The sequence below is a fragment of the Pungitius pungitius genome, chromosome 13, assembly GCF_949316345.1.
Source record: "Pungitius pungitius chromosome 13, fPunPun2.1, whole genome shotgun sequence".
In the NCBI taxonomy this organism is placed as follows: domain Eukaryota; kingdom Metazoa; phylum Chordata; class Actinopteri; order Perciformes; family Gasterosteidae; genus Pungitius; species Pungitius pungitius.
This window is the reverse complement of record NC_084912.1, coordinates 17813597-17827364: the sequence shown is the minus strand read 5'-3', so window position 1 is coordinate 17827364 and position 13768 is coordinate 17813597. Positions and strand designations below refer to the sequence as shown.

Genomic DNA, 13768 nt, shown 5'->3' with positions numbered 1-13768 from the left:
ATGTGTGGGGACTTGCTGGTGTTGAAAGACCCAATGATGGAGGAGTTATTCTTGCGTGTTTTGGCAGCTGTGTACAGAGCACGACGTGCCCGGCTTCGTCAAATTCAAGATGTTTGATGCCAAACGTGAGTAGAACTTCACTTTTTTTTCAGGTTATTGTTAAAGCTAAAATAGGAGTTTTGTAGCGAGTCCATGAAAAAGATTCCTCTAACTTCTCTGTGTGAGCAAACACATTTCTCCTCACTCCTACTTCCACCGTGTCAGCAAATATCTGATATTACTATTAATGTTATCCGAAGGCTTCATCATCCGCCCAAAATCAGCTTATCCCTCCCATTGATGGCTCCACTGTCTCCCTTTCCTCCAGCATCTGCCACTTTTGTCATCTCAAAGGCATCCAGCCATCCTTACGTGCTGCTGAAAGCCTCGTCCACTGGCTCATTAGCTCGGTGCTCGATTCCTGCCAGGGCCTTCTTTAAGCTGGACGCTCTGAACTGCTCAAAGAGCATCAGCACATTCAACAGTCAGCTGGCTGGATGCTCACAAGGCAAGGAAGGTTTATTTCTATAGCACAAAAAGGAATTTCAAAGTGCTTCACATGAAACCATTAAAACCATCAAACCAAATAAATAAGGCAAAAGAAAAGGAACATTAAAAACAATTGCAGTGCTGTTCAGGAAATAAACAGTTATCTATTATTCTTGAATCTGGATAAGCAAACAGAAAGCCTTCAGTCTTAACAGAACCATTTAACACTGGTCATCACCTACCCCTTCCTACCTGTCCACACCTTCTCTCACACCTGCAACTGCTGACCCCCTCACACCCAAGGGGCCCAAGTGCAGAAAGGCCCTCTCGGAGCAGGGCCTTTCTGCTACTCTCTTGCCACTCTCCTCAGGACCTCTGATTCAGAAAAAACATTCTCATGAAATAATTGAATGTCTATATGCCGTTCTTGTCCTGCTTATTTGATGTGTGGTGCTGTCCATTGGGCTGACCAAGTCACCAACAGACTTTGTAACTTTCTTCAATAATATGTCATGGTAGTCTTAACATATAAACCGATAGCATCAAAAAAATTGAAATAAATGTTGCTTTGATTGTCAACAGTGTGTTGTTCATCACCAGAAACCTTTGTGACTTGATTAGCCCAAAAGTCTCTTGTAATATTTGTAGTACATAATTAAAAACCTTTTATAAGCTTCTGTCCAATGAGGCCCTTGGAAGGGCCCCGGCAGTATTCTTGTGGATTTGACCCTTTTGATCTGACATTCTGCTTTTCCCTGTCTTAGCCTCCTCTAAGACCATCTCTGGCTTGTTGGAGTTTGACAGTAAGACGGAAGCAGTGGAGGTTCTTACTGTTCTCAACCACTACCAGATAAGGATACCCAGTAAGTCCGTCTGGAAGACGCCTCCTGGCCTTTAAGTATTTGTACTCTTTGATGTTCACTCAAGAGCTCATACTTTCAACTTTGTGAGGTATTTCCTCACTTCCCTTAATTTTGTATTTCCCTGGGATGACTTCAACTTCCTGCCCTGGTGTCTTTTCTTCTCTTCCTTCCTTCTCTTCATTGTTGTCGTGGTTAGTCTTTTTGGATGTCCATCATGGTTAGTCTTTTTCGAGAGCAGTCATGGTTAGTCTTTTTGGAGAGCCTTTGTGGTTAGTCTTTTTGGATAGCCGTCATGGTTAGTCTTTTTGGATGTCCATTATGGTTAGTCTTTTTGGAAAGCCGTCGTGGTTAGTCTTTTTGGAGAGCCTTTGTGGTTAGTCTTTTTGGATAGCCGTCATGGTTAGTCTTTTTGGATAGCCCTCATGGTTAGTCTTTTTGGATAGCCCTCATGGTTAGTCTTTTTAGATAGCCGTCATGGTTAGTCTTTTTGGATAGCCCTCATGGTTAGTCTTTTTGGATAGCCCTCATGGTTAGTCTTTTTAGATAGCCGTCATGGTTAGTCTTTTGGGATAGCAGTCATGGTTAGTCTTTTTGGATAGCTGTCATGGTTAGTCTTTTGGGATAGCAGTCATGGTTAGTCTTTTTAGATAGCCGTCATGGTTAGTCTTTTGGGATAGCAGTCATGGTTAGTCTTTTTAGATAGCCGTCATGGTTAGTCTTTTGGGATAGCAGTCATGGTTAGTCTTTTTGGATAGCTGTCATGGTTAGTCTTTTTGGATAGCTGTCACGGTTAGTCTTTTTAGATAGCAGTCATGGTTAGTCTTTTTGGAAAGCCGTCGTGGTTAGTCTTTTTGGAGAGCCTTTGTGGTTAGTCTTTTTGGATAGCCCTCATGGTTAGTCTTTTTGGATAGCCCTCATGGTTAGTCTTTTTGGATAGCCCTCATGGTTAGTCTTTTTAGATAGCCGTCATGGTTAGTCTTTTTGGATAGCCCTCATGGTTAGTCTTTTTGGATAGCCCTCATGGTTAGTCTTTTTAGATAGCCGTCATGGTTAGTCTTTTGGGATAGCAGTCATGGTTAGTCTTTTTGGATAGCTGTCATGGTTAGTCTTTTGGGATAGCAGTCATGGTTAGTCTTTTTAGATAGCCGTCATGGTTAGTCTTTTGGGATAGCAGTCATGGTTAGTCTTTTTAGATAGCCGTCATGGTTAGTCTTTTGGGATAGCAGTCATGGTTAGTCTTTTTGGATAGCTGTCATGGTTAGTCTTTTTGGATAGCTGTCACGGTTAGTCTTTTTAGATAGCCGTCATTGTTAGTCTTTTGGGATAGCTATCATGGTTAGTCTTTTGGGATAGCAGTCATGGTTAGTCTTTTTGGATAGTCTTTTTGTCCGTTGTCTAATGATGTGTTGGTGCTGTAAAGTAGTTGTAGCAGCATATATATATATGACACTGCTGCTACAACTACTTTACACTACTTCATAAAACATATGCAACAATGTGAGCACAGGATTTGATGACTATAATTCCTCTGTATTCTTAGCAGAGCCGTATCTCTGGGATTTTTCTAAGGAAAGTTACCTAAAAAAACAATTTACTGTTGTATTTGTGATAATCATTTTCACCTAAAAATGCAATGAACAATTTTGAAAAGTATCCCATAAATACAAAGATGAGTCACAGTCATTTCTTATTGTGCATACATTTAGTTGATAATAACATTTTGGGGATGGAATTTATCTGCAGATGCTCCAGTTCAGAGTAAGACTACACTTTTTGAGGGAATGTCTGTTTTTAAGCACGAAAAACAGTATATTAGAAATATAGAAATCCATAATCATTGTCTTTAAAAATGAATAGGCCCATGGGCCTAATATAATGCTAGATTAGCTGATACACAGATACACACACACACAACCAAATGCATGATCTCCACACAGACGGAACATGCTGAACCAGAATTAGAATCAGATGTCTGTCACTGATGGCGGATTCTTCTCAACTTATTAATTTATACTTCGGCTGGTCGTATACATTAAGTGCGCTGCCCTTTGGGTGTGTGCTAACAGAGTCTCTAGCTTCCTTTTATTATACTACATTATTACATGTCGTTTAACTTACATTGCATTACAACACATGCATTTTTGCCTGGGGAGCAACTAGGGGTTAGGTGTCTTCCTCAGGGACACTTTGACATGGCAATTGGGGCAGCCGGGGTTTGAACCAGCAACCTTGAGGGTCTCAATGCATCACATTACTCCATGCACCACCATCACCCCTTCCTTACTCCAACATAGATTAGTTGTTGAAATGTGTCTGTGTGTTTGTGTGTGGTTTCAGATGGATCCAACCCATACACCCTGAAACTGTGTTTCTCCACCTCGTCTCATCTATAAGACGTTGCAGAGCACAAGAAGAGCCCGGTGATGGCCGGCCTTTGACCCGGGAGAGGGAGATGGACTCATAGACAGGTGCAGCAGAGATGGATGAAAGAAGAGGAAGATGAGTGAGACAAATGTGGAAGGAGATGAAGATGGTGACGTGTTAAGGGGAGCCAAGAAGCTGTCTCCACACTGAACATTAGGCACACGGTCATCCTCTAATATCCCATCACAACCTACAGAAATACTCTAGCAATGGCAGACAGACCAAAAGACAAAAAAAAAGAACGGAAGACATGCCGAGCAAAATCCAGGCAATAAGACAGAAAGACGTGTTTAGGAAATGGATGAATACAGTGTGTGTACATTTATAACATGGGTTATTACGCTGGGCTCATTAGTGCCATAATTCAAACTCTGATGGGCAGATTGTCATGCTAATTACTGAGCACATTCATTCTTCTAAGAGGATATTTTCTTTACATTGTGGACACTCTGGATCTTCCATTGGCGCTAGAAATATCCATTTTGCAGATGGACCCTTTTGATTGGTTCTATTTAATATTTCTGGTGCTTCTATAAGAACAGTAAAGCTTTTGTGTTTTGCATTCTGTCTTTCAAAGTGCGGGGATGTTATGAAATGACTGAAGGGGGTTCTGCTTATCACTACTTTGTGGCAGAGCATGTTATTAGCAGCAGAAAGGAGGCCGATGCCATGTGACAGGTGGGAAAGCAAAGTGAAAATAACGAGCAGCTCTGTGTCCACTACTGATATTCATCATTTCAGAAAAGCAACATTTCCGGCTTCAAAACCAATTATATTACCCTGAGTATTTCATTATTACGTCTTCCGTTATTAAATGTATTTATTAACCTTTTATTGAAAAATAGAACGCGGCAGTACCATTCTGTGGTGTATCTGGTAGGGTCCTCTTGCTTTACTGAAACCTCGACTCATTTACAGATTCTCTATATGACATTCAGGTCATTAATATCTCATCATCCACTTCCACCAATGTAAGGTAGAGGAGTACCGCTAATGTCTCGTTGTGTTCCCCTCTCCTTGTCCTCACAGTCACTGGACTTCTGTGCATGTTAATGCTTGTGAGTGTGCCATCTGGTGAAAGTGGGTGTCAGTGAGCTTTGCTCCGATGGGCCACTCCGCCCTATTTTAGTATATATATATACTAAAATATTAGTTTCACCTTTTAAGTTGAATTACTGAAAGTAATGAGCTTTTGCACAATATTCTAATTTTTCGAGTTTCACCTGTACATCGGTGGGATTGAAGAATCATAGGATGACTTTATTGGTTGGGTTCAGCATGAGGTCACAATTGACAAATTGCTTTTACCATTCCACAATATTCAAGGTTTTTTTGTCTTTTATTATCAAAAATGGCATTTATGGCATATATTTGTTCTCACATTCATAAATAACATTTAATTATAGACACTTGACAAATCTAGAGGGTTTCGGCCAAACCAAGAAAACAAACAAACATAAAAGCGATACAGGGGCCATCCTTACCCTGAAGGCTCCCATTATTGAGGAATGATCATACTTCACACCTTTTCATACATAGTTGATACATATCTGTCGTATAATTCAGCCCCATCATACAACATGACCAACATAAAACACTGCAAAAACAAAGCAGGACCAGACCATAATATTCAAGGCCCATTAGTCATAGTTCCTACCAGGACACCTTTTAACAGTTTAAGAGGGACCATATATGGTTCTTTGGCGTACCCCCATGAGAGGGACCTTAATGGTTACGGGTTTACCGGCTACCTTACCTCATCCTGAACCAACCCAGGAGGTTCTATGGACCACTATCCATCTAGGGTTTCATCTAGAACCATCAGGGCTCCGGCTGCTCAACCCACAACCATCATGGTTGACACTCACAGACTTAGGGGATGTGAGCTATGTAAACCATGCTCTCATTAATTGTTGAAATGTTGGTTCTTTGGATGAAAAGGTTTTTTATTGAAACCATAAGTCTTATTTTATTTAGATATTTTTGTAAGGCATAGCCAGGCAATTTCACGGCATTTCAAAGTGCTTCACATAAAACCATTAAAAACATCCAAACATAAAGAAGTGAAAACAATAAAGAACATGGATTGAACCACAGGACGTGACGAAGCGGTTCTATGTAGAACCTCCGCCCTTCAGCAGCAAACCTTTTGGAACGTGTTGCAGCTAAAACTCGTTCCTTTGAATCCATGGTGCAACGTAACACTGCAAGGGTTTTAACGCTCCTTTTGTGTCCTGGCCTAGAAAACCAACATCAACCTGCATTACAAGAGTCATTCAACATGTGTATACTAGTGCAGTAAATTCATCATTTTTTCATTGTAATGGCGTCGTAGCAGCTGTTATTGGAGCGCTGTGTCCAGCCCTGTGAAGCGGACATTCGTCAAGTCCCCTTGAGAAGGGTGATTGACTTTCTTTTTATTTCATTTGTCATTATTTTGTTTCTGCCCATCTATTGTGAAGTTCACAAAGAAACTGTTAACATACAAAAGCATGAATGCTACCTGAATCAGAATGAGTGATTGACACACTGGCCGCAGAAACATTTTATTTCAGTGTGAGAGAAAAAAAAAGGAAGACCTGCTTCTTTGTAAATAAGTTTGAAAAATGCTTTTTGGGGGGAAATTGGTCCATTTGAGTAGATAGTATGGAGGAAGGATATGAGTAGAGGAAGATTACAAAGCAACCTTTTATTACCGAGGACTACAATACAACTGTTCATCTCTGTAACTAACAAACCAGTGTACTTCCTGTTTATACTGGCGCGCCCAGTGCACGTGAATAGTCATGTAAGATTCCTTCTCAGACGTGTTCGATAGAAATCATTTCTACAACAGCTGTGTGGATGTAGCCTCAGTTCAGCAGAACCTTTTAAATGCCCCTGAACTACTGAAGCGCACTACAGCTGCATAAATCTGTACGTTAAAGTAGCACGAGGAACTAGCTCTCCAATTTGGGTATTAATCGAATTCTCAGATTCCTTAAGAATGAGCTGATCTTATCTTCAAACTCAGTATGTATCATTTCATCTTAGTCGTACCTTAAAATCAGTATCACCTCTGGACAAAATGCCTGTGTTCATTTTGAAAAAATAAATATATTCCTATTTGCACTGCGCATGGAAAACTACTGGAATTACATATTAAAGTGTCTTATTTTTCTAATCTAATGCTCATGCAAGATGTCTTTTGGTGTATAGAATAGAGGTGAATAGACTATTGCAGGCCGTTCCTCTGGTGAAGCACAGTCTTTGTTCCGTCCGGTGTCTCATCGTTCCAATAAAATCACACTTGTGAATTAAGACATGCTTTTGTACACAATATGTAAATAAGGAAAAGGTGTGAAATGGTTTAGGAAATGACTCCCACTTTGTCTCCAGTTAAATTATTGCTCCTTTAGATGTCATTTGTACATTCCCTGTGCGATTAAATCTTTAGATTTATTCCTTTTGAAGTTTTTGAAGCCTTTAAGGGGGTTTGGTACATGGGGCTTGTTGTTACTCTGATTCTGATGTGAGTTTTTCATCACAGGACACAAATCCACATGTTGCTTGTGATTTTGAGGCTATAAAGGTTTAATGTTGTTAGCAGTCCGTAGTCACTAAATAAAGACATAGAACTATGAGTGTTTTAATAATTTAAGAATCTCTGTTGTTGTAAATGATATGTACATGTCCAGATGTAATAAATGAAGATTTGCAGTTGTAAGGGCAGCTACAAACAGCTCAACAGCAGTCTCTCACTTGTCTTCATTTACCACCCGACCCTGTTTATTTCTTTGAACTACATTCAAGGTCACTGGTATCTTTTGGCAGTTTGGAAATGGCCGGCACCATTGTCCCCTCTCTCTGCTGTCTGCAGGTAGAAGTGTCAGCACGACGGCTTTCAGGTGCTGAACAGAACATCATCCTAATCCGTTCTCCTCCAGTCCACATGCAAATAACCACCTCTAATCGGGGGGCTTGAGTTCACATCTCTGCGCCAGCTCTTTTGTCCAAAACATATCAGTTATATCGTCAGCTTTGTATGGCATTCAATAATGTAAACTCTTTCTACAAGCCACGTATTTTCCCACGCCAAATCCACGCCGCGTTTTCTTTTATAAAAGATTAGCCTCTGAAATCCTTTAACCTGTTGCTGTCATGCATATTCTAAAGTGTGTCTCACTGCAAAGCAAGACAAACACCTATAATGCAGTTGGTATTCATCAAAAAAACTACAAACCAAAATAATGATATTATTTCATATGACAGTAGACACAAATGTATAATTTGTTGGTTAATGCCCTTAATGTCTTTGTCGTACGAAATATTGGGAAATACTATGAGTGATAAATCAATAGTACAAAACCCTAGCAGCTGGCTTTTCAGACAAGTTTTATGGGACAAGTGATCTCACACATCATGGGATGTAGCTGAATTAATGAAGAGAAGTGCACAGTTGTACGAATACTCGCATGTCTCACATGTCTCTAACACATTCTACCAGTCTTTGAGGGACATTCAGTTCTCTGGAAGTGAAGGCATTCCCTCCTAGGAGACCAAACTCGGGGCCGTAATATCCCCGAGTTCTTCGGCGCTTTGGTTCCCGCTCAACCCACGTGTGACCTCCCCGGTACCTGATTGGCGGGTTTTGAACAGAAGCGCGTGAGTCCATTGGGCTGTTTTGAACCGCTGCTTTACTGCGGTCGATTCAAAAGAGTCTGTCAGCATTCCAGCGGCAGTCTGTTCACGGAGAGTACATCCGCCACCAAAGGAAAAGCTCCCAGGTAATTATTATTCCACTTTGTTCTGGGTCATATATGAAGTTAGTTATTTGTCAGGTTAGGTGAAAGCTACACCGTTCGATGGGGACGGAAGAGCAGGTCGACTGCCGCTAGAAAGGCGATAGAAGGCAACGCTAGCCTGGACGGTGTAGCATTAGCTAACCCGACGTAGGTGGCCGTGACTCGCTCCCTTTACTCAAGTGAACCATAACTGGATGTGGGACAAGTTTCAATTCTTTCCACCTCTCGAGAGCTACTGCCGTAACCTTAAGCAAGGCAGAAGCTCCTCGTGAAGGGCCAACGGCTGACGCTAAAGAGACATGAGCCACCATGACTGTAACGTTGCTTTGGCCTTAACGTTACAGCTTGGGTTAACGTTACGAGGTCAAAAGGCCTAACGTCAACTTAACGTTAGCTGTAAGTGGTTGAATTTACAGTTAGCTATAAGGATAAGAGCTATTTACATAACTTTATCATTTTAAATTAATGTATCTTTCACACACGTTTGCAGTGGAAAGGTCTTGAGCCTTACAGAAGCTTCTGAATAGTTCGGATCACTGATGAAACGGAAATCCTGACATGTCAATTTGTTTTTACAGGAAATAATGGAAGACTATCTGAAGATAGAAAAGATCGGAGAAGGTTGGTTTTGATCTTAATTATTTAATGTAACTGCTCCTGCTTCAGGTGCAGGGCTGAAGGAGAACTAGGGTCAAACAATAGAATTATTTATTTTTAGCCTCTAACACTGCAAGAAAATAGGTGTCTACACCAAAAAACAATGTGCCAATCTATCTAACTTGTATCTGCATGAAACCACTTCAAAGATGATGCGTAATCCAGAAGGCTATTTTTCACCTGGAGTCCTGAGATGTAGATGCCATGATGTCTACACACACGTGACCAACTGTAGTGGAAATGTTTATACTAATTAGATCCACTGTCATTATAAGCACTTGTATCATCAAAGTCATAACTAAAGCTCATCGAGTTGATTATGACTGCTTCATATCAATGCCATTCCTCTTATGCAATGTAGGTACATATGGGGTGGTGTATAAGGGCAGGCACAAGGCTACAGGGCAGATTGTGGCTATGAAAAAGATCCGCCTGGAGAGTGAAGAGGAGGGCGTCCCCAGCACCGCCGTCAGAGAGGTCTCTCTGCTTCAAGAGCTGAAGCATCCCAACGTTGTACGGTACGCTGGCTTCCTGTGGAATATAGACTGTGTTCCATGATATGGAGACCGCAAAGTTTTACAAGTACATCTGTTTTTCCAGCTTGTAGGTATATACACACACAGTGTATGACCCTTGCCAATTCCTGTGTTTGTGTACCCCAGACTCCTGGATGTGCTCATGCAGGAGTCTCGCCTCTACCTCATCTTTGAGTTCCTGTCCATGGACCTTAAGAAGTACCTGGACTCTATCCCCTCTGGCCAGTACATGGACCCTATGCTGGTCAAGGTAACTTTTTGCAATCAATAGGCTCCCTCAGCAGTAGGGTTGGGAGACTGGTTTAAAAGTCAGTTAATCTAAGTCTTTGAGAGAAAGTCACACACATGTAGAGTATATCCTATTTCTCTATTATGAGTAATGGGCTGCTCCTGCATCACGGAAGGCCTTCTTAAAACCTTTAAGACCACCATGTCAAACTAAATGAATGGAACACCACATTCAAGTGACACAATGTGTATCATTTATTTATCTTATGTGACAGAATTTGCAACATGGGAATTCAATTCCCCGATCCCATCAGACTTTCATTGGGATACTACCTTTTCTTTTCCTAACTCTTACTTTCAACTAATATCAGGGCATCCTGACGGGGGGGGGGGCACCCAAAAACTGTACAACCACCTTTGAGTCACCAAGGGCAATGTCTTGTGCTATTTGTGTTCTGCTCGTTCGGTTTCCCAGCTCTAAACATTGTCTTCCTAACCTCCACCACCTTCTTAGAGCTACCTTTACCAGATCTTGGAGGGCATCTACTTCTGTCACTGTCGGCGAGTCCTCCACCGGGATCTGAAACCCCAAAACCTACTGATCGACAACAAAGGGGTTATTAAACTGGCAGACTTTGGGCTTGCTCGGGCCTTTGGTGTTCCTGTCAGGGTCTACACCCATGAGGTGTGAACACACACACACTCAGCACTAAAGCTGTCCTGTTAAAGGACTTTGTGCAGACTTGATAAGCATCCTCATGTGTGGCATCTAAAATGACCACTGAGCTGGATGAGCCCATTGTGTGTTTCCAGGTGGTGACTCTTTGGTACCGAGCTCCAGAGGTCCTCCTGGGTTCCCCCCGATACTCGACCCCTGTCGATGTTTGGAGCACTGGGACCATTTTCGCTGAGCTTGCCACTAAGAAGCCTCTGTTCCATGGAGACTCGGAGATAGACCAGCTCTTTAGGATCTTCAGGTAAACGCTCAGCGGTCGAAGTCAATAGTAAGGCAGCCTTTCTCGCACTGTTTGATCGCCACTACATCCACTGTGACACTGCTGTGGCAGTCCGCTGATAGTGAGGCATGTAAACAGCATTGGGTCCCTCACCATCTCATTCATTCACATCGCTCATGACGTCCACCTTAATTGTCCGGTTGTGAAAGCTCACATTGCCTGAAAACGATCATTTGTGGGATTTCCAGGTTTTTTTCACCGAGCTTAAAGCTAAAATGTCAACTAACCGTCGCGCAAAATCCCACGTGTTACTTTGAGTGTACAGTGATGTGGGACGCTCGGGTCAATGTGAACAGCTACTGTACATTATTGCTGAATAATGCACCCCCTGTGACTTGCTCTCAACCAATCAGAATGCTGGATTTCATCTACCCGCGTTATAATTATGAATAATGTGAATAGCTGCTGGAACTTAAAAGCCAAAGTTGTCGGGCAGACACACGCTCTGTGGCCGCTGATGCAAGAGCCACATGTGCACATGTTGGGGTGGAACTGCCGTGCCCATAATGTATTTATCATTTCTTTAGTTCCAAAATGTCTTGATGGGGCAGGGTGTGCCTTCTGCCCCCTCATATTATGGTTGGGGCAAAACGGTTCCCATCTGCATAAAGTCTGCTCTATTGTAGCAGGTTGGCTTTCAGAGCATCTATTGTACTTCAGTGTTTTTGAATGTTGCTGCTAGTATTTTTATTTTTCGTACACAATATTAATCAATGACTTAATTCATGACCTCTGCTGTCTTGAGACTGCACCTTGTTTTTCCATCCAGCTATCCCTCCTAGTTTTGTCTGCAAAATAACTGGCTATAGGCTATATTTGTGTAGAGGTTAATGGCTGGTTTTATAAAGCGTTTACTGCTCCAGTATTTGGTATCTAATCATTCTCAATCCACACATAAAGACCATGCGGCCCGAGCAGCAGCACAGGGTACTCTGCTCTCGTCCTGGAATCCTGAGGCGCGTCCCTCTTTGAATCCTTCTGTCTGTTTTTGCTCTCCAGGACTCTGGGGACCCCAAACAATGAAGTGTGGCCTGAAGTAGAGAGCCTACCTGACTACAAAAACACCTTCCCCAAATGGAAGTGTGGCAACCTGTCCTCAATGGTGAAGAACCTGGATAAGAATGGCCTGGACTTGCTGGCGGTAAGGACACCAGTAAACAACTCCATTCTGACTTCTCTGATTAATATTAGGAGAGCAATTGAAATGATTTGCCTTTGGGAAGAGGAAGGAGTGTTCTGGCTGACGGACGCACGGGGACAGCGTCACTCCAGGCACCAGCTCTCGATCTGTGTGTCACAGCGCCTACTCGTACAGTGGACTGATTAGGAATAGACACAATTTTTTATTTTTTCTGTAATTCTCACACTAGCAAAGTGAGTGGGTGAGCCAAGCTGAACCCCTGGCAGGTTGTCTGACTCCCCTGCTCTTGAGTGAATACTAACATTTTCTCCCTCTACAAGAGACTGGGTAAAGGAGCCAGTTCCTTGTTGCCCTGTGAGAATAATATTGGTCAATTTGATTAGTTGTACAATTTGAAACAATGCTAATGTAAGATGATGAAACCCGTGCGCACAATCCCAGCAGACAGAGAGCTTGCAAAAGAAAATTCCCGTCGCTTCATTCCACCACAGACTGAAGACTGTCGCCTTGGTTTTGTTGCTTGAAGAGCATGCTGCCTATCACACCTCCACCCTCTGAAGGTGGAGATGTTGCTGCGTGTGTAGGCAAGGAACCTTCGTTTAGTTCACTCTGCAACCGGGACTGGTCATGTCAGCACGGCTGTCTTTAAAACCCTTCCAGTCCGATCTCCAGGCCTCAAACACGACTTGTGTAAAGGACATTAGTTGATCTGTATAATCTAAAACTATTGATTAAATTGAATCAATAAAAATCCAGTATTTAATATCCTAATCATTCATGGGTGTTTTATGCAGATTACCCTTTAGATTAAGTAAAGAGATGGCGTTTAACATTTCTCGTGGTTTGCACTGACTTTGGGAACGTTGAAAGGATTTTTGCGATGGTGGTGAGACTAAATACTGTGGATCCCTGTAGACGAGTAGCTAACCCAACGAGACAGATGTGTATCTGCCAGAAGGGACCATCAGCAATGGGTGATTATCCACTGCAGAAAACCTACTTGGGTGTCTTCTTAAAGTTAGATTTCCTGTATATTTGTTTCTCCAAAACTTGTGTACCCCCATACATGGCTATAAACATGCACTATCTCCTGAGTGATGGTTTCCTTTCTTGTTCCTCTGCTGTAGAAAATGCTGATCTACAATCCCCCCAAAAGGATCTCTGCACGAGAGGCTATGACACACGCCTACTTTGAGGACTTGGACAAATCCACTCTGCCCGCTGCCAGCATCAACAAAATCTAAAACTTCTACTCGGCTCACATACAAACACACCCATACCCATTGTGAATTCCCATTCTGTAAATACTTGTATGTGATAATTGTTGTAGGCTTTTTTTAGTCAAGTTTTCTCTTCAACGTCTTTTCAATAAAACTGCACTTTCTGTTAATCTCAACCTTTTTAACTTTTCTCCTCATTTGCCCGAGCTTACTTATACTTAATAACAATAATAAAAGTTTAAAGCTCAGGTGTTGGCATTTTTGAAATGGCATGCATGCAGGAATGTTTCTTTTTTTAGGATCAAACCTCATAGCCAGGATTTTTTTAGGACCAGAGCCAGACTACTTTCTAGCTATACAACTCACCAAAT

At 42.0% G+C, this 13768-nt stretch overlaps 2 protein-coding genes across 2 annotated transcripts in view; both read left to right on the top strand.

Moving 5' to 3' along the window:
- Nucleotides 1–7542, top strand: part of LOC119214100 (heterogeneous nuclear ribonucleoprotein L-like) — a 30345-nt gene extending 22803 nt beyond the window's left edge. Inside the window, exons 12-14 of the mRNA XM_037465560.2 lie at nt 68–125; nt 1293–1391; nt 3729–7542. Coding sequence (XP_037321457.2) covers nt 68–125; nt 1293–1391; nt 3729–3784 — 213 coding nt within the window. The 3' untranslated portion in view covers nt 3785–7542. The remainder of the gene's footprint in view (nt 1–67; nt 126–1292; nt 1392–3728) is intronic.
- Nucleotides 7543–8448: 906 nt separating this feature from the next.
- Nucleotides 8449–13664, top strand: cdk1 (cyclin dependent kinase 1). Its single transcript, XM_037466490.2, has 8 exons — nt 8449–8581; nt 9178–9220; nt 9618–9774; nt 9919–10042; nt 10535–10705; nt 10834–10997; nt 12036–12177; nt 13305–13664. The coding sequence occupies exons 2-8, from the start codon at nt 9184–9186 to the stop codon at nt 13419–13421; spliced, it is 912 nt and encodes a 303-aa protein (XP_037322387.1). The 5' UTR covers nt 8449–8581; nt 9178–9183; the 3' UTR covers nt 13422–13664.
- Nucleotides 13665–13768: the final 104 nt, after the last annotated feature.

Bases quoted from the DNA above. Each gene is read 5' to 3' on its own strand.
- cdk1 (XM_037466490.2), top strand. From the start codon at position 9,184: ATGGAAGACTATCTGAAGATAGAAAAGATCGGAGAAG. The intron at 9,775-9,918 runs GTACGCTGGCTT...TGTGTACCCCAG, and splicing joins AAGCATCCCAACGTTGTACG to ACTCCTGGATGTGCTCATGC. The intron at 10,998-12,035 runs GTAAACGCTCAG...TTTGCTCTCCAG, and splicing joins CAGCTCTTTAGGATCTTCAG to GACTCTGGGGACCCCAAACA.